This window comes from Periplaneta americana, chromosome 5 (assembly GCF_040183065.1).
Source record: "Periplaneta americana isolate PAMFEO1 chromosome 5, P.americana_PAMFEO1_priV1, whole genome shotgun sequence".
NCBI lineage: Eukaryota > Metazoa > Arthropoda > Insecta > Blattodea > Blattidae > Periplaneta > Periplaneta americana.
Window position 1 is genome coordinate 57,489,420 of NC_091121.1, and position 19,105 is coordinate 57,508,524.

Genomic DNA, 19,105 nt, shown 5'->3' on the forward strand with positions numbered 1-19,105 from the left:
CTTTCATTTGACATCACATAGTAAATCAGTGAGTTCAAATTGAAGAGCTAACCGCATTATTCGTACATCTGCTGAAAAAGGTTCGACGTACAGAGATGATGATATTATTATTATTATTATTATTTTTATTATTATTATTATTATTATTATTATTATTATTATTATTATTATTATTATTAACACCTAACTTTTAATGTTTCATGAGTAACATGTAGTACAATGCCGTTTTATGTTATACAACCGTTTTCCTCGTAATACTCGTGAACTAATCATATATTTAATATTCTCGTCATATTGGCAGCAAAAAAATGCGTCTTCCCATCCTATTTGAAACTTTCGTTTTTGTAGATGTACATGGTTTCGAGAGAGACATATGCCACTCGCAGGTCAGAGACAAATACAAATGGAATGGAGTTTGACTCCAGTGAGTGAGAGGGTGGGGGTTGGGGGAGAAAATGCATAGCTCTCACTGCGAGCCACAATGTCTCGCGAGTCGCATTCTCGCCACAGCTGCACTAACAAATCACACCGCGTCGGCCTGAAGACCTCACTAGCCTTCTTAGTTCATGTACATACAGTACAAAGCGATTCATGAATACTGTGCAATATTTTAGGAATTGATTTAGCCAATACTTTGTGCAATGTTATTTACGAGTAGTATCAATTATTATCAGTACAATATAATTCAAAACGCTCGAGCGAAGTTCACAAGAATCCATGTTACGGAAGAAAGAACCGTGATTCCGGGCAAGAAGTATCAAGAAATAATTATTGTTCACCATTTATTAACGAAGGATATTATATTATTATACAGGATGCAGGAACTCTTCAAGATTTTATTTTTATAACAATGCTAGAAATCTAAATAACAAAGCAAGAAAATTCAAGAAATCAATAAAGATACGTTTTATCATTGCAATTCATGTCACGAATTGCTAATAGTTAACATTAATTATTCTAATTGAACGTAAAAGTTCAATCGCGAAATAATCTTCTGCAGTTCGGCTGAATGCGGTGAAGAAACTGGAACTTGTATGCTCGTAGTTTGAATCGTTTATGAAGAACGTCATGGACAGTTGATCTGGGAATCTGTATCTGATCACTAGCCTGCCTAAGGGACTTCCTTGGGCTCCGTTTGAAAGCAGTTCGTATACGATCGACCGTTTCTTCGGTTATTTTTTTCTTGGGATGTTTGCCTGTTTGTTGACTCAAGGATCATGTCTCTTTAAGAGTGCTATCCCAATGCAAAACTGATTCCGACGTAGGTGGATCCACTTTGAATTCCAGATGAAATCGGCGTCGAACTCTTGTAACAAATTTAAATTCGCCAAGCCAAAGCACGCACTTCACTTTTTGCTCTGGTGTCCACCGTTTACGTTCGCAGTTGACTCAACAAAAACATAGCATTCAAAATACTTTCTTTAAAAGGGGAATTATACGGGGACTGAAGTAAATAAATATAAATATTACCGACTAATGTTACATAAAAAATGTTAGTTTAAATATATTTCGTACCATTTTAATTGTAACAAAAAATTTTATAGGACCTCTATTAAACGATATATACGAATTTTAAAATAACAATGCGCTTTATATCCGTACCGCCTCAATCAGGCTCATATAATAAAATTAAAACAACTGACTGCGATTTAAGTCTTGTATATATATATATATATATATATATATATATATGTGTGTGTGTGTGTGTGTGTGTGTGTCTGTATGTATTAGAATGCTGCAAAACAGCGCTTAGAACCGGTTTATATTCGACCGGCCGGAAAACAACCGGCCAGGTTGAACATCCGAACCAATTGAACATCCGACCCAATATCCTATTTTCAAGCGATTGTGCCTAATGTTTTGCAAGGTAGGCAGAACACTAGGTGCACTTCACCCCACAAGAACTCTCATGATATTTTTTGACTACACAAATGGGATAAAAATTGAAGCAAATTTACTTTTCCTAATTAAAAAAAAGTGTTAGCTTGAAATAGGCCTATAATTGATTCGACACTTTGGTACATTTATTTTCATAACTAATAAATTATATAGCCTATATCAATTAATGGACATCGGTAAAAACAAATGAAATAAGCGTATTCCATAGATAAAATTTGATATGTAAACAAATGCAAGAATAAAAATAATAAATCACAAATACTTACAAAATAGAAGAGCAAATAAGTACACACTTACTATTGTAACGTCCAGACTTTAAACTCAAAATGCATAGATTATCTGTAAAAGAGTAATTGATAATATAAATATAGCCTATGCCTTTTAATTCTTCTAAGTGGATGTACTATTATTTCATTAATAAACCCTTTTTAAGGAGGTGAAAAGTTATTGACAAAAATAAAAACACTCTCAAGCTATAATAATTGTTCTTTCATGATCCTTTGCTTCTGACGATACCTAACTGCAATACATGCATGAATGAATGAATGAATGAATGAATGAATGATTGAAACGAGAAAGGAGGAATAAAATATATATAAACTTCACACTTTCACTTCGTAACTTTATTGTGCTGTATTCTCGACCTGGCTTTCTAACAGTAACTGTTGTATATGTTTTCTATAAGACATCTAGTATAATCCCTTATTCTTCTAATTGATGTTGCATCTTATTCGAATACGAAATCTTCGCAGAATAGTTTAAGTAACATGTTCTACAATTACACTTAATTCTGGTAATATATTTCAGTCTTAGTGACAAAATTCTGCAGTATAGTTAATTCTGGTTAAAATGATGTGGCATACAGGCCTATTCTAGATTTCAGTAATTGTGAAGATGACAAATGTCTTTCTTTGAAGTTTAATTTATAGCCTAAATACATTTCAAAATATTCTACATTTTTATTTATTTTTTAACGTTCAGCATAGTCAACCGCTGCGCTGTAAAGCAACGGTTGGCATGTTTGATTGTGAAACGAGCGAACACGGGATCCAGTCCTGGTCGCAACAAATTATCTAATTGGAGTTTTCGACGCTTTTCCTCAGCCAACTTAAGCAGAATTGCTGTGTAATTTTCGGCGATGGATCTCAGGCTCATTTCGCCAACATTTTTTTCAGTATCAATAGAAAAGGTTCGGTTCACAGTGTAGCGTGCTGTATTCGTAGAAGAATGTGACCTTTCGACGACAATATCATTCAGAGAACAGCAGTAGTAACCGCAGTAAGATTCAAGCTGGGCTCCTCCTCAGTTAAAGAAAAATAAAACAAAAAGTTTAGATTGTATGAGATATAAAAATAGTTACTAAATAGATGGCAAAGAAAATCTCTATACATATTTTTTCAAATTCTTCTTATTACTAACATACTAACGATTTTAGGTCGGGATTCAAGTAGGCTACTTAACTACAGAGTCCTCTACATATGAAGCCACGAGACGTAACCTATATAAACGCTGCCTCCCACAATCTGCCTGTCCTAATCACAAACTTAAAGGGTGCATATCGGGCGTTGCATGCCTTTTGTTCACCGCAGCTTCTTGTGAATTAGAGAAGGACTCACTCATTCGTCCGTAATGTAATACAAGCTATAGAGTTTTCTATTTGTTTGGGAACAATGCAAGGGCTATTCCATATGAAATCGATCAGTAAAACACCTCGCATTTTTTATACTCTAATTTTTTCCCTACTTATACAAGGTGGTGAGGGGAGTGCATTTTCAAAAATATACTATCGATAGTCAAACGGTTTTCGTATTATTGAGCGACAAATTTAGCGTATTTTATAAATCAAGCCTCTTTCAGCGCTCAGAACTCAGGAACCATTTACTGCAGAAAATTGAATGAGAGCTTATTTTGAAGTTGACATTTGGTAGGTTATGTTAAGTAGTAATCCTTATTTTTTATTGTACACAGAGAGACAGATAATCTGATTTTACTTGCTTTTAGGCTTTTTGGCCATTTGTAAAAATATTCAGAAAAAACCTTGCATTATTAAGAGGGATTCGGCATTGTTTGCTTAGTGGTACAGCAATAAGTTTCGAGGGTATTAAATAAATTATTTTCACACGCCTGGACTTGAACGGCACACCAAGACCGCACGCACTGGCCGAGAGCTGAAGATAAGCGAGCATTCGGCGTCATTTTACTCCTGTGTTTATGAAAAATTGTGATAAAGCTAGCTCAGCCATTACTGCTACACGACACATCACATGTTTGTTTCCTGGCCTTGTTTGTCTCGACTACCTCCCGTCTCACAGTCTGCTGGTTAGTTCACGCGCGTACTATTTCTTTTCTTTATTTGATATTTTCAATACTTTCTTATCAACGTACCACCAGTAAAAAATATGTGTTTATTTGTACTTTGAATGCGGAATCTAACCACATATTTTAAAAATATTTTTTCGTGGCCAAAGCCGTCTTAATGAAGAAAAATCTAAATTTCTCCATTTCCATAAAAAAAAAAAGTAAGCAAAACTGTTTACATGTAGTATAAACTTTAACTTCTCAGCATCAAAATAAACCATGATTTTGATCATTGGGTGAAAGGGTTTCGGAGCCACAACAGTTTAAAGTTGCTAATTTTATGAAAATACGACAAATTGAAATATTATTAATTTAAACACTATTAAGTTCTGATGCCTCAAACTTTGCACAAAGTATTGTATCACAGTTGTCAACGGACAGAAAAAGTTTCATTGTATTTAAAAATAGCAAGGTCAATTTTCTCTATATTTCGGTCGATTTGAGATGGAATAGCCCGAAAGGACTATTCATTTGTGCAGTGCAATGCAAGCTATTATGTTTTTCATAGAATAAATATTCATTCGAGTTTCTGTAGTTTTATGTAAAAAGTGAAAGAAAGCATCCAACAATAATGTCGAACTTTTCGCAAACACAGATTAACCGAGCATTTCGGAACAAACTTAAGAGGTGTCAAGTATTGAAGAAGGAGTAGGACAGTTTAAATATTCTTGTGACACAGGTAAGATGGAGCGTATTCCGAATCTCACCGGTGAGCAATCCGATGGCATCACGGTGTTCCGAATTCCACCGATGACGTCATTGATGCTCCACCGGTGTCGCACCGGTGCCATCAACTTGCAGAGGTGGTGGCAGTCTCCATCAGCCGCCATCAGTGAATCTGATTGGTTCTTGTATAGGGCGGGAATTAGCAGACGAATAACATCATGCACTGTTGTGTCATGGCGGTGTGTTCTGCTTTAGTTCTGCTGTATTGTTTGTAATGAGCACAACGTAAGCACAATATGTTAATGGCTTATGTGCGAACATGTCAACGGACCCGTTATTACTATCGGTTCAAGAAATAAATTGTTTATGCTATCTTTTCTTTGAACGAGATGGCAGTACAAAAATTTCGCAAAATTTTGCTAGCGTAGCAAAGACAACAACTTGTACAGTCGCCATGACAGCCATCGATCCTTCCAGCAGTTTTGTTCCTTATTTCGCTGCAACGTGACGTCATTGATGCCACCGGACCGGTGAGATTCGGAATACGCTGATGGGCTTGTATTGAGGTTTAAGTTCTTTATAAATATTTTTCCCACTAAAAAGGTTTAGAAACTAAAGTTACTGCAGTAGAGACGGCGTCAGATTTCAAGCCACTTTGCTAGGTGTATAACAGAAAATGTAGTTGATCTTGCGGTGCGAGGAAAGCATCAAATATGGAGAATACTGAACATACAAAAGTCTCGCTTGAGTAAACGCATTCACTACCCCACAGATGTTTTGTTGAGATACAGGAATACGCTATTCCACATATTCTCGAATATGGAATTAGGATGGTAACCCTTCTCGCGAATTTCTACATAAATTATTTGATAAATATTCAAATCTGGCTTTCAGGTAAAGCTGCCTGTGAAGTACACTTGAATAAATAATTCGCATTCTTCTAGCAACTTAAATTAAAATAAAAGTTCTAAAGAATGTGAGAAGTTTACTTCAACCTATGAGCTCCATATTAAATAAATAAGCGGAAACTTATAATACGAGCTAACACTGCAGGGTACATATCGCTGTAAAAACAAATACATCATATATCAAATTTCCGTTATCAGAGTTACCGAAAATGTATTTTGTTATGTAACGATTAATTTCTTGCTGCTTCACAATACGAGTCGCTTGATATAGGAATTACGCTTCTCTTTCAACGAGAGGTAGTGACGTATGTGTATTTTTTCCAGGTGAAAGAATGTTCAACTTACCCCCACTCGACCCTTTCGAGATGAAAGAACTGAAACTGTCGGATGGGCAGGGAAGGGGACAACTGAATCTGACTATGAGAGACATCAAGGTGCTAGGGTTGAAGGATGCGTACCTGCAGAACTTCACGTGAGTAACAATGATAAATTATAACTAGGACCCAGAAATTCGTATCCTGAAAGACTAATAAACATGCATGCAAATATCAGCTTAAAAGTGCAAATTGTACCAACAAAAGTGCATTAATAAATGAAACGAAATTAATTCCAGTAAGAGTACGAATAGACTATTAATTAGTGTAAACTTACATTATTCTTTCGACGATGAAACAAAGATGGTTCAGAAATGTGCAATCAGCAAAGACTTCACAACCAAGATGTGGTTAAGGTTTCTAATTTGAGAAATTGCGTTTGCTGTCACCCAAAATTGCGTTTATATAGTGAAAACGTATTTCTACGTAACACACAGTTATTGGGGCATATTTAAAACATGTTATTTGGACAGATTTAAGCAACAAGAGACCAAGCAGCAAAATTTCTCTTTTATATATTTAGTTGCAATTACGATTAAATAGGAACTTACAGTATTAATTTTGTTCAAATTCAACTGACTCTGAGCATGGAAGAAAATAACATCAATACCAAACGGGACTTAATTTACCATTACAATAAACAAAATGTAAATTCAGCAATAACAAAGTGTGTTCGTCTGTTATCGGAGAATATAAAATGGAAGAAAAGCAAGTGAGCACCAACTAGAACTTAGTCTTGATAGTGAAAAATAACAATGCATGTGCCCAGGTATTATTTTAAGAAAGTTTCAATTATCTGGCTTCAGATGACACCAAAATCTCATTTCTATAAAACTGAATGGAATTATGCAACAACATAAGTAATAGAAATTTGGTTTTTTATGTTTCGTAGTGAAATATTTGAAGGGTAAAGAACGAACAGAGTCACAATTCTGATAAGGGTGACAACATTATGTAAGTCAGTATATTACTGCAAAATTTATGTGTTTTTCTTATCAAAACTAGAACAACAATAAATTTTGCAGTAATATTCTGAATTAGATGATATCTCTCTTAAGAAAATTGTGACTCTGTTCGTTCTTTCTCTGTACCCTTCATTTCTTAAGCTGGGACCAATATAGCCAAATTATCAGAAATGCAAAATTAAGTCATGAGCACTCTCTTATTCACCCTTCTCCTACTCTGAAAGAAATGTGGAAAAATATCAACTCTATGGGTCTAACGAAACAGAAATCTCAGGTAGAATACACTAAATTGAGACTTGACAGCTTGAGCGAATATTTCACTTTCCCTATTCCACATCCCATAATAGAAGAAGAAACTCTTTTTCGGAATTATATTCTTATCTCCTGTACCTGACAGAGAAAAATTATTTTTCAAAAACATAACTCCGGCTGAAGAAAGAAAAATCATTGAGAAGTATTACGTCACAATCCCAAGGTATAGACAAAATTAACACAACTCTCTCACATAAAATAATAGACGTAATTCTACCCACATATTTAATGCCTCTATTATATCAGGTACTTATTCGAACATATGGAAAATGTCAATAATAAAGCCTTTACCGAAAACCAGTTCTCCTTCTACACTGAATGATTACAGGCCCATAGATATCCTCCCCACTTCTACGAAAACTCTAGAGAATATCATACATCGACATTTGACGAACTATCTTAACGAATATAAACTTTTAGATAGACTACAATCTGGATTCAGATTAGGACATAGCACGGTTGCACCCTACTTAATGTAACTGAAGACATTTGAAATGCAGTGCACAGAGGAGACAGGATGGCTGTATGCCTCCTCGATTTGAGTAATGCTTTTAATTCTGTGGATATCGAATTGCTCTTAGCAAAATTAAAGATCGTACATCTTTCCGACAGTACTATGAGCTGGATGGTATAATACCTGCGTGGCCACCGACAATGCGTCTCCGATGGCAATCGGTCTTGTTCTTGGATATCCACAAAAGGGGGTATTCAACAGGTCTCAGTTCTAAGTAGCTCCGCTACTCTTTTTAATTTATGTAAATGAGTGTCAACGAACATAGCACATTGTCGTTATCATCTATATGCTGATGATCTTCAACTCCATGTACATTTCCGATCTGATACATTAAATGATTCTCTCCACAAATTTAACAGCGATCTCATTTCAGTTTCGACATGGGCAGACTCGGACTTAGAGTTAATGCAGCTAAGGCCCAGGACATAATCATCGGATGATGAAAGAGTAATGGAACGGAGAAAAATTCTCTCCGGCACCGGGATTTGAACCCGGGTATTCAGCTCTACGTGCTGATGCTTTATCCACTAAGCCACACCGGATACCCATTCCGATGTCGGACAGAATCGTCTCAGTTTAAGTTCCAACTCTTGGGTTCCCTCTAGTGGCCGCCATCTGCACTACGTCATAGATGTCTATGAACGTAGGACTGAAGTCCACACATGTGCTGAGGTGCACTCGTTATGAGTGACTAGTTGGCCGGGATCCGACGGAATAAGCGCCGTCTTAAATCACGAAGTGCAGGAAAGAATTTTTCTCCGTTCCATTACTCTTTCATCGTATGATGACGCAGAATATCTGCATGGAAATATCATGTGTACTTCGGTACATTAAAATAATATATATAATCATCGGAGCCAAAAGACTGCTGAACATTTTGAAAGATAGCCTAATTCCGGCCATTACGCTTAATAATATTGAAATTCCTATTCATCTATAGTGAAAAATATAGGAATATATTTTGATAGCGAATTAAGTTGGAATTACCAAGTAAAGCATAACTGTAAAAAAAAAAATCTGCTCGTCTACTCACTCCTTAAGTGGGTTCAAGCATTTCTATCCCGCGCCACTGAAATAAACATTAGTTCAAACACTCGTAATGCTGCACTTTGACTATTGTGACGTGTTATTCACTGACTTAAGCATCGAACTCGTGTTCATAATATGTGTATAAGATATGTGTGCAATGTCCGACGATACGATCATATTTCACCATTTTTCAAATCCTTATCTTGGCTCCGGCTCAACGATCGCAGAACTTTACACTGTCTTTCTCTTCTATTTGAAATTCTGTGCACCTCAGAACCAAGTTATCTGTCTTCTCGTCTAGTGCATTTATGTTCCAGTGATAACCTAAGTACTCGATCTCAGATCATCAGCACATTGAGTAAACCTCATCATAACACCTCCCGATACTCTTTATCATTCACCGTTTCAATTTCTCGTCATTGGATTCCCCTACCTCATACCTTAAGGATTGTCAGATATTTACTAATTTCAAAATCCGGTTGTCAAATAGACTGCTTAGACTGTGAGCTTTCATAAAATATATTTTTTTCTAATATATGATTTTTATTTTTATATATAAATTCCCTTTATTATTTTAACAATTACTTCGATTCACATTGCTGCAGAAGTTTGATTCTTACATCCTTACGATGAAGATTCAGCAAACAGGGAAAATTATTTAGAACTTTTAGATTTAGCAGCTGAAGAAGAACAAAATCTAAGAAATAATTTCACTCCAACTCGAGTTTCAGAGGTACTTCAAGCGACATATAGAATGACTTGAATAGATTGCATAACTGACGTGCTGCAAGAAAGAGTAAGGAATGAAGAAGATGAAGCATAATTTATTTCTGTTCAAGCAGACGACACAATTGACATCTCGTGCAGAATTCAATTGAGCATTACATACAGATAGCTATGCAATACAAGACAGAGCTGAGGAAAGATTATTAGGATTCTTTGATGTCTCAAAAACAAAAGTGAAGAAGAATTGTCATCCATTATAGCAGACAAGTTAAAACTCTGGAAAGTACGGAACAGACTATACTAAAAGCCAGGTTATGAACCGACTAAACAGGAAGTAGTTGGCATGGCGAGAGGAAAGTGCGGATTAGAGGGGTAGCCCGTGCAGCGGTGACACGTCGAGTATGCAGGGAGGAGGGGGGAAGGAGAACGGAGTTTTTCATTGGACCTCACGTGAAAATGTCGTCTGCTAACGAAAATCTGGCAACGGAATCACGGAGACAGTGTAGCCAAACTTCCCAGCTCATTTGCAGTACCACGTGCATTACGAGTCGCATTTCGTACCAACGTCATTAGCTCGTGCTTTCTTAAAAGCAGTAATTTTAATTATTAATATTGTCTAGCCGCGAAACCAGGTGGCTCGGGTTTGATTCCCGGTCGGGACAAGTTACCTGGTTGAGGTTTTTTCCGGGGTTTTCCCTCAACCCAATATGAGCAAATGCTGGGTAACTTACGGTGTTGGACCCCGGACTCATTTCACCGGCATTATCACCTTCATCTCATTCAGACGCTAAATAACCAAAGCTGTTGATAAAGCGTCGTAAAATAACCTACTTAAAAATTGTTGATAGTGTTATCGAGAACTATAGACAGTAGTTATTTTAAACATATCGGTGACAAACGCTGAACATGCTTTGAATCTCGCGCCACTATGTGGCAATGGAGCTCAGAAAGAGAGCAACAGAACGTTGCTTCCAGTTTAGTCGGTTCATAACCTGGCTTTTAGTATAGTATGCCAGACTTGAGATGGTGCTTATACCTTAGCAGGAAGTCATAATGGTGTTCAGGCCATTGTGCGACAGTCTTATCCGGATGCAATATTTATCCATTGTCATTTCCATCAAATGAATCTAGTGTTATTGAATGGCTCGAAACACATTAAACAAACTGAACTGTTTATTTGTGATCTCACTGTTCCACACATTCGTCAGTAGATGAACACTTGCGGAAACAAGGGTTCAAAATTCCTCCCCACAATAACACAAGGTGGAATTATTATTCTAGAGCCGCTGAAACAATAAGATCACATTTCTTAGAATTGACACGGGCAGCAGAACATGTAATAGATGATAATAATTGGGATCCAGTGTCAGTTATTTGCGCCTGGGATCTTGTTACATAATTCAATGACTCAACTTTCGTGTTTTCGTTGTGACGTTTTAGGCAAATGTGATTCAGGCAAAAGGAACATCTGACATAAAAATGTGCAACAATGAAGTTAAAAATGCATTATGCAACTTCAAAACGATGAGAAATGAAGCTACAGTTCTTCACTGTTGTAAGCAAGCAAAACTGTTAAATGACAGCATTGAGTATAAGACAAAAGATGTCACCAAACTGTGTATTCTCACACATGAAATTTTATATTCTTTGATTGTTCAAATGAAAAATAGATTTGAAGATTTTGAAGAAATACATTTTGTGGACCTGTTGAGAAAAAGTTCAGTGACTATAAATTAAGTTTTCCTCACAGTAAAGTTACGAAATTATTGTCATTATATCTCTATTCTTCGAAGACGAGCAAGTGAAAAATGAATTAAGTATTATCTATTTTGATTCTGAGATATATTTGTCACCTCTTAATATTCTGAAATTCATTCACCAGAATGACTTACAGGACAAGATATTTATGAACAAGTGACAAAGTTTCTGCATTAATTTAGTCTTGTGTTTGCCTGCAACAACTGCCTCAAGTGAACGTAATACGAGTGCTCATAAACGATTTAAAACATTTTTACGAAATTATTTTACCAATGAACGACTATCGTATTTATGTTTCTTGCTCATTGAAAAGACACTACTGTCTGAGATGTTAAAGGATCCTTAGTTCAAATACAGAATTATTACAGAGCACAAAATGTTTTTGCAGAGAAGGAATCCCGTCGTATTGAGGTAAAATACAAAACGTATTTAGGTGAGTGCCATATTTAAAAATGCGTTTTTTGCAGTATATACTTTAAAGTTGCAGAACAATACGCAGGTAACTAATTATATTGTAACGTTTTACTCTACTTTTAACTACCACACCTGTCAACAATGTGACTTTTATTCTTAATAATTAACTCTACAATGGGTATTCCACTCAACACAGCAACACAATATTCGTTATTGCACTCCACACGACAGCAATAATAATACACGTGTATTATTGAGAAGAACAACAATGTACCCTAATTTCAATTGATATTCACAAAGCACTAAATGCAGAACAAAACTGTCAGTTCTCAGTTCATAATTCGCTTGCCTTGGCTAGTTTTTCTAGCTCATTGTTCAAGTTCACTGCACATCGAACTCAGATTCTACAGATGCCTCGACCTCACCTGGCCACTGCCGCAGTTACGGACTCACTCAAATTCACTGCACGACGAACTCAGTTCCTCCGGATACGTCGCCCTAGCCTGGCCACTGCCACAGTTACGGACTCACTCAAGTTCACTGCACGTCGAACTCAGCTCCTCCGGATACGTCACCACTGTCCAAGACTACACTTGAAGGCCGACTGAAGACTAATTGACTCACTCAAGTCTGCTTCTCGCTTTTATTTATTAAACCGTAACATCTGCTATCTTCGATTCGCATGGCTTTCCGAACCTTCGAGAGGAATACGCTTCTAGATTTTTCCCCTGCTCTCTCCGTCACCGCAGTACATTCCCCTCGCTCCGTACCGCGGTACAGCGCTTACCGAAGCTGGAGTTTCCGTTTACCTCGTGCCTTCCCTCTCGCTAGATGCGTGCGCAACTCCCTTATCCTACCAGAATCTTCTAACATGGCGCCACAATATGTTGCATTCAATTTAATTATATTAAGAAGTGATTAATGTGATTTAAAATCTTTGCATGTCAGCTTCGCCACTGATGCTGATTAGTGACATATCAGATATTTCAATGCTATATATTATGATCCCGTAGAAATAGGTCAGGAGTGGAGCATAGGGATCAACCATCGTCCATTCTGTTCACGCTCTCTATTAAATAATATGGAAGAGATTGAATACTCGCTGTAATTCAGACTTTAAAGAACATTTGAAAACGATAGGCCTAACTTGTAATCATACGCTTCAAATGTATTCATTGATTATTTTATGTTAATTTGAAACCCTAATCAATTTCACCCTTCCACGGATCCCCCCCATCCCAGATGCAAATGTCCAGAACTCGGCATTCAAAGCAATATTATTTCAGACATGACTTGAATACGGGTCACACTACACTCCTCCTTACCATGCCTCAATTGACGGTGTTGGGTACGTACAACATATCAGAATACATCCTTATGCTGCCAATAAGTGGAACAGGAAACATCAACATCACTCTGGGTAAGAGACTTGCACATGGATTACATAATGCTAATCACCAGAGCAAGGGATCTGGAGTACTATAAAGTGTGTGTGAAATATTGTATATACAGCCAGAGTTGTGAATTTCAACCGAGCAACTGCACTGATGAAGCAGAGTACAGTTCAGTCAATGAAAATTACATGCAACTTGTTGCACAATTATTTCAGAACCAGCGCAGTACTTGTTCCGTCAGAGAATAAACAACTAAACAGTGCAGTTGTGTTCAAGTGTGTCAACCAGCAATTCGTGCATATTTCTTGTACAGTTATGCCGAAAATAGAACAAGTACAGTGTATAAAAAATTAAGAACACGTATTTCAGAATTTGATGGTGTGTTTACTATTTAAAACAACAAACTATTCTGCAAATTTTGTAAACGTTATGTGACAACTTATAAGAGTTTTACGTAAAGAGCCATGTAAGTATTATTAACTATAAACGTGCTTTTGATGACAGATTGAATTCTCACACGCGAGTTACACTGTCTCGAATGCTGCGCGATACGCTATTTCGTGCCTTAAATTCCCCCCCCCTCCCGAACGACTTTGTCTTAAGGAAGAAATCGGTCAGAATTATCTTCAATGATGTCAACCCTTTACTCTAAACCCACTGTATGTGGGAAAAATCGGAGAGCAAGAGAATTAATGGCTTTGTTGCCAAGAACTCAGTATTAGTTAACAACATAGTTTCACTTCTCCAAAAAAAAATTGGACAAATTTTAGGCAAGTGCATGAAGACAAAATTAAAATAAATCCTGCGTATATCTTCTTTGGAAGCGGGCGAAATTTTATTTACTTTTTCCTCAGGTATCAGGGCCCCTAAATACGGCACTGTGCAATTCTAATCTAAACTATTTCACCGCCACTACTATACACAGTTGAAATTAATTTACAGCAAAATATAGCACACATGAAAAACTATTCCACAAAAAACTGTTTATTTCTAAAATCTCGTAAGTACAATTTTTCCCGCATCTTCAAAACTGTGAGTGTGCTCTTAAGTCTAAAAGTGTTTTCATATTTTATAAATAACAAATGCATAACAGTTATTAGTTGGGGTATAATAGTACATTATGCAACGAGCCTATAATGGTAGTAATTAAGACGCGAGGATGTTTATGAAACGAGCGCAAGCGAGTTTCATAAGTTTCATACGAGCGTCTTAATTACCATTATAGGCAAGTTTTATACGACTTTTTATGCTCGAACATGTTTCTAACTTGAAATTATTCATAAGTATTCATGTTATCGTTATGTGAGTGCAATAGCCTACCTCATAAATTGTGAGATGTGCGCAGACGCGAAACTATTGATTTTTTCTGGGAAACGAATGTCGACGACCTTGATATAGTAAGAGAGTAAGATAAACATTAATGTTGATATAACCTTCAAATTGAATTCGACATTGAAAAACGAGATGACAAATTGAATTTCTTTGAATATTATTTGCAATTAACGCTAATTATTATAATAACATAAAATAACCTTTTGCGACAGTATTGGATTTCCAGCCTGCGTGACGTTTCGCTAGTTGTCTTTCGATTGCATATTCGAGAATAATCAAAAACCTGAACTTTAATGAATAGGTGTACTTTAATGACATGCATCAAAGGGCTGCTACCAGTTGTATAATTACTACATTTCGGCATGGTCGAGCATAAAAGCAATAAGTTAATTTGCTCTGCTGTACAATTTCCTGAAACGCAGTATTGATGTTTTACTGGGGAAGCAAGGCAACAACAACATTAGCGACTGTCGACCATGTTGCTTCAACTAACACCAACATTAGTACTGCTCGACCTATAATTATAAGAGATAGGCTATATGAAATACATAAATTATAACAATTTTTTTAGCTATTCAGCCACTTTAGGTACTTGAAAATATACATTATAAGAAGGCAATAAAATGTAAAAAAGACATTTACAACAAATGGATTTCATGTAGTTAATGTTGATATGATATAAATTATTAAATTTAATTCCCATGTTTTATGACGAAAAGAAAAGTTACCAGTAGACATTTTAGATAATGTCCTCAGATCACTGACATATTCTTGCACAAGAGATTGTCTTTATAAATAAAGATATTAATGGTTTAATATATCAAATTTGAAATTTCACAACATGTAATATTAAATTCTTATTCCTAAATCATCAATACATACTCATATATGAACCGTTCAGAGCAGAAGTGGTGTAAGTCAGAGTTGCATAATGATGTTTAAAGAGGGAATTCTGTAAAATACAGCGCTAAATAGCAATTAATATGTCCTTCGTGCTATCCACTGACTAATAATAGTTTAAATAAACTGAATATTAATCGCTACTTTGCGCCGTATTTTACAGAATGTTTACTTTAACTTTCATTACACATTTTTGACTTACACCACTTCTGCTCTCAACGGCTTCTATTATCGTGTATTTCAATCGTTAAAGTTTGTGCTATCAATTTTGATACTTGTATATATTTTTTCTTCCCCCCCTCCAATGATGGGTACTTGACTTCATTAACCCAAGCGTACATATATATACATATATACATATATATATATATATATATATATATATATATATATTATTACATACACACATATAAGGTTTCTCTCATCCTGAAGTGTTCTTTCATATGAAATAAACACAGTACATTACAAATTTTAAATTTAAAATGCCTGAGGAGAAACAATTCACAAGATCATAACCACTGGCATAGCAAAATACAAAGAACATTTTCAATCGACCTGGATCTTTCGATATGTTAGTCCTTCAATTCTGAGTTTACGGTTTAAAAACATTCATTGTACTAGAACAACTGCTTATAGTGCTAAAATATAATATTTTAATTCTTTAAAGAAGTGTATATTTATAAAAATTTACACACAGATAAGTACTTTTTTTCCTCCAACAGTCGATAAAAAATGCACAATCCGATACTATATCTTGACGGAGAAGATTAATGGAGTAGACCATGCACTGTTGACTTCACCGGCAGTCCACCTGGACCCAAAGAGGATGTACATCCACCTCGACAACCTCTTCGACGGCGACAAGCGTCTAGGTAAGACAAACTTTTCTTCACTGCACTTTCCTTGCTATCAATGATGAATTGGAGTCAGGTGATTACACACACATCATCCAGTCAATAGAAGTAGAGAGCTTGATACTACAGAGGTAGTAGTGTAATACGTCTCATGCTCTGTTCTCCATTTATCACTGGTAAAGGCGCGGTAGGGGCCGTGGCATTTAAAGAAGTTTACAAATCTAGTTTTCACGTCAAATTAAATCCAGGACATCTCAGTCCACAGATGCTGCTGCTCTTCCTGTGCATATCCTTCCCAGCATGGGTCACGATTCACTTTCTGTTTGTCTCGTCCAGCAGCACTACTGTTGATTGCGCATCTTTAATTGAAGAGCTCAAATGCAACATAAGTTATATCCCCAGAAAAGATTTCTCAGAAATGAGCAAAATGTGCCACATAGTATATTTACCGTGTATTTTATAATTATTTTTCATCATCCAATTAATTCTATAGTAACAAGATTTTAGAGCAATTATTGGCTTTCAATATTCTTCCTTCATCAAATTATTTAAATTTAAAACGTGGATATAACTTGTTTTGTACTTAATCGTGATGTGAGTAGATATTAATTTTGAACTTACTAGTACTGCAAAATAATGAACAATCATTATGGTTATCAGTTCAAATTATACACATTTTTATTTTCATAATATTTTACAAAGTTACTGAAAATTATAATTTTACTGATTATACTTCGCTGGCACCTATACGAATCAATATATACCATTAACGAATCAGTTGCAGTTATTGCTCACTGACAAAATTAAAATATTTCATATTTCTGCCGAAATTTTACTTTACTGATTGAAATCTACCGAGATTAAATTTATGCAAAGAACAGCAGGATACAATAGGTCAGACTTCAAACGAAACAATGAACATTTTGCAAAGTAATTGGAAATATTAACTTCATGATTTTCAGCTCCGTGGTAGCTACTTAGACATCATAAATGCTTTATATATTTAGAATATTAATTTGGTAATTTAGTTATATTTATTTGTAACATAAATTCCACCTACATGCAAATAAAAGATAGTTATAAAGTGGAACTTCTCTTATGACACAAAAAAATATAAATAGGGTAAAACATACAAATACAGTTATGGCAGCTGAAATTGCAAGGGTCCCTATTCTGTTTTTGTTGATGGCCATTTCAAAATTAAATGAACAGAATGTATTAAATTACATTATCACTTCTGATACAGCAAAATACAAGCTAAGTACAGTAAAGTGGGATAAAAAAGGTAGGATGTTAATGCCTTAATGCTTTCCTCGTCCGTTCAGGTTACCAGCCGCAACAGTTCCTTGTACAAGGAGAAGGCTGATTTAATTCTTTCTGGCGTCGATATATAGGTCTTGCTTATATATTTCATACTGCTGAATAAAAAAAGTCCAATTTTGACATAATGCTTTTCAGCTCCTATCGCTTCAATTCATACTTTCAAAAAAAAAAAATAGTAACGTACAAAACAAACTGGATTTGATATGTAAACTGAACATCCAGAAAAAGATTACTAAAATTAACAGTGGAAAATTTTCCAAATGTAAGAAGGAACAAGGGTTCACCAATGAAGAACCTGACGGATGAATAAAGTCAGAAGAAGTCAACTGTGATCTATGTAATTGAAAGTTGAATGACGATGATTTCACTTTCCTGTAGTAACAAACGAAAAAATATAGCAATTACAAAGCTTTATATCTATGAATTGACCACTGCGCTGTTAATATTTGCTGAGAGAATGAAAGATTTCATTCTAGGCACCTTCTGTCACCTCTTTGCTGTGACTGAAGAGATTTATCTCGAAATAGAAACAGAAGTAGATGATGGCTGTCATTATCTCATAGTCCTTCATTTTGAAACAATAAAGTGAGTTAAGGATTCATTGCTTGCAGGTGACGAAATGCATAAACTTCTGGACGAGAACTGGAAGGAGGTGTTCTACGAGATCACGCCACACATAGCTGCATTAATCATAGAAGTGCTTACAGGAATTATTAATGGCATTAATAAACAAATCCCGTATGATTTATTAGCTCCAGAAACTCTATCATAACTGATTCAAAACCATGTCCAATGCAATCTCCAGTTTATCTGACATTTTACTGATTAAAGTGAAATAGGGTAACCAGAGTATTTACGGAGGAAGCGTATGCTTCTTAAATTCCTATTTTAATTATAAAGTAACATTTTAACATCTGTTGAACTTTCTATTACACACTACACAGTTGTAAAATGTCCAATATTTAATATACAATTACTAATGTGATGACCGCTAGCATTTCGAACAATGATAGTTAAATATTTACTTGCTATTAATATTTCTAAGTTTTGTCTTTCAGAGTACTTCCATAATGATCGCAAGGAAAAGCAAATAGTACATTGTCTTGCAGGAAGTAATGCTTGGTGTTAACAGAGGAACTTCGACAGTGTCTCATCACAATAATATGAGTAACTATAATGTGTATTTTGGTTCCACTGGACTATCACCGGATAGTACTTTCAAACTCAGCAGAATATAAACTATGGGCTATTTCAAACCATGTAACTCAACATGGTATCTACTGATCAAACTAAAGTCCTGTGTTCAGTTTCATAGAGCTAACAGTCTTGTAATAGTAATGCTCGACTTGTTATCTTGTCTAGATTTACTAGATATTATT

General features: G+C 35.6%; 1 protein-coding gene across 1 annotated transcript; it reads left to right on the forward strand.

The window, feature by feature from the left end:
• Nucleotides 1-6,159: 6,159 nt before the first annotated feature.
• LOC138699666 (protein takeout-like) lies at nucleotides 6,160-18,750 on the forward strand. The gene is made up of 4 exons (XM_069825708.1): nucleotides 6,160-6,303; nucleotides 13,210-13,343; nucleotides 16,272-16,421; nucleotides 18,338-18,750. Exons 1-4 carry the CDS (start codon nucleotides 6,164-6,166, stop codon nucleotides 18,496-18,498), a joined length of 585 nt encoding a protein of 194 aa, XP_069681809.1. The 5' UTR covers nucleotides 6,160-6,163; the 3' UTR covers nucleotides 18,499-18,750.
• The last annotated feature ends 355 nt before the right edge of the window (nucleotides 18,751-19,105 follow it).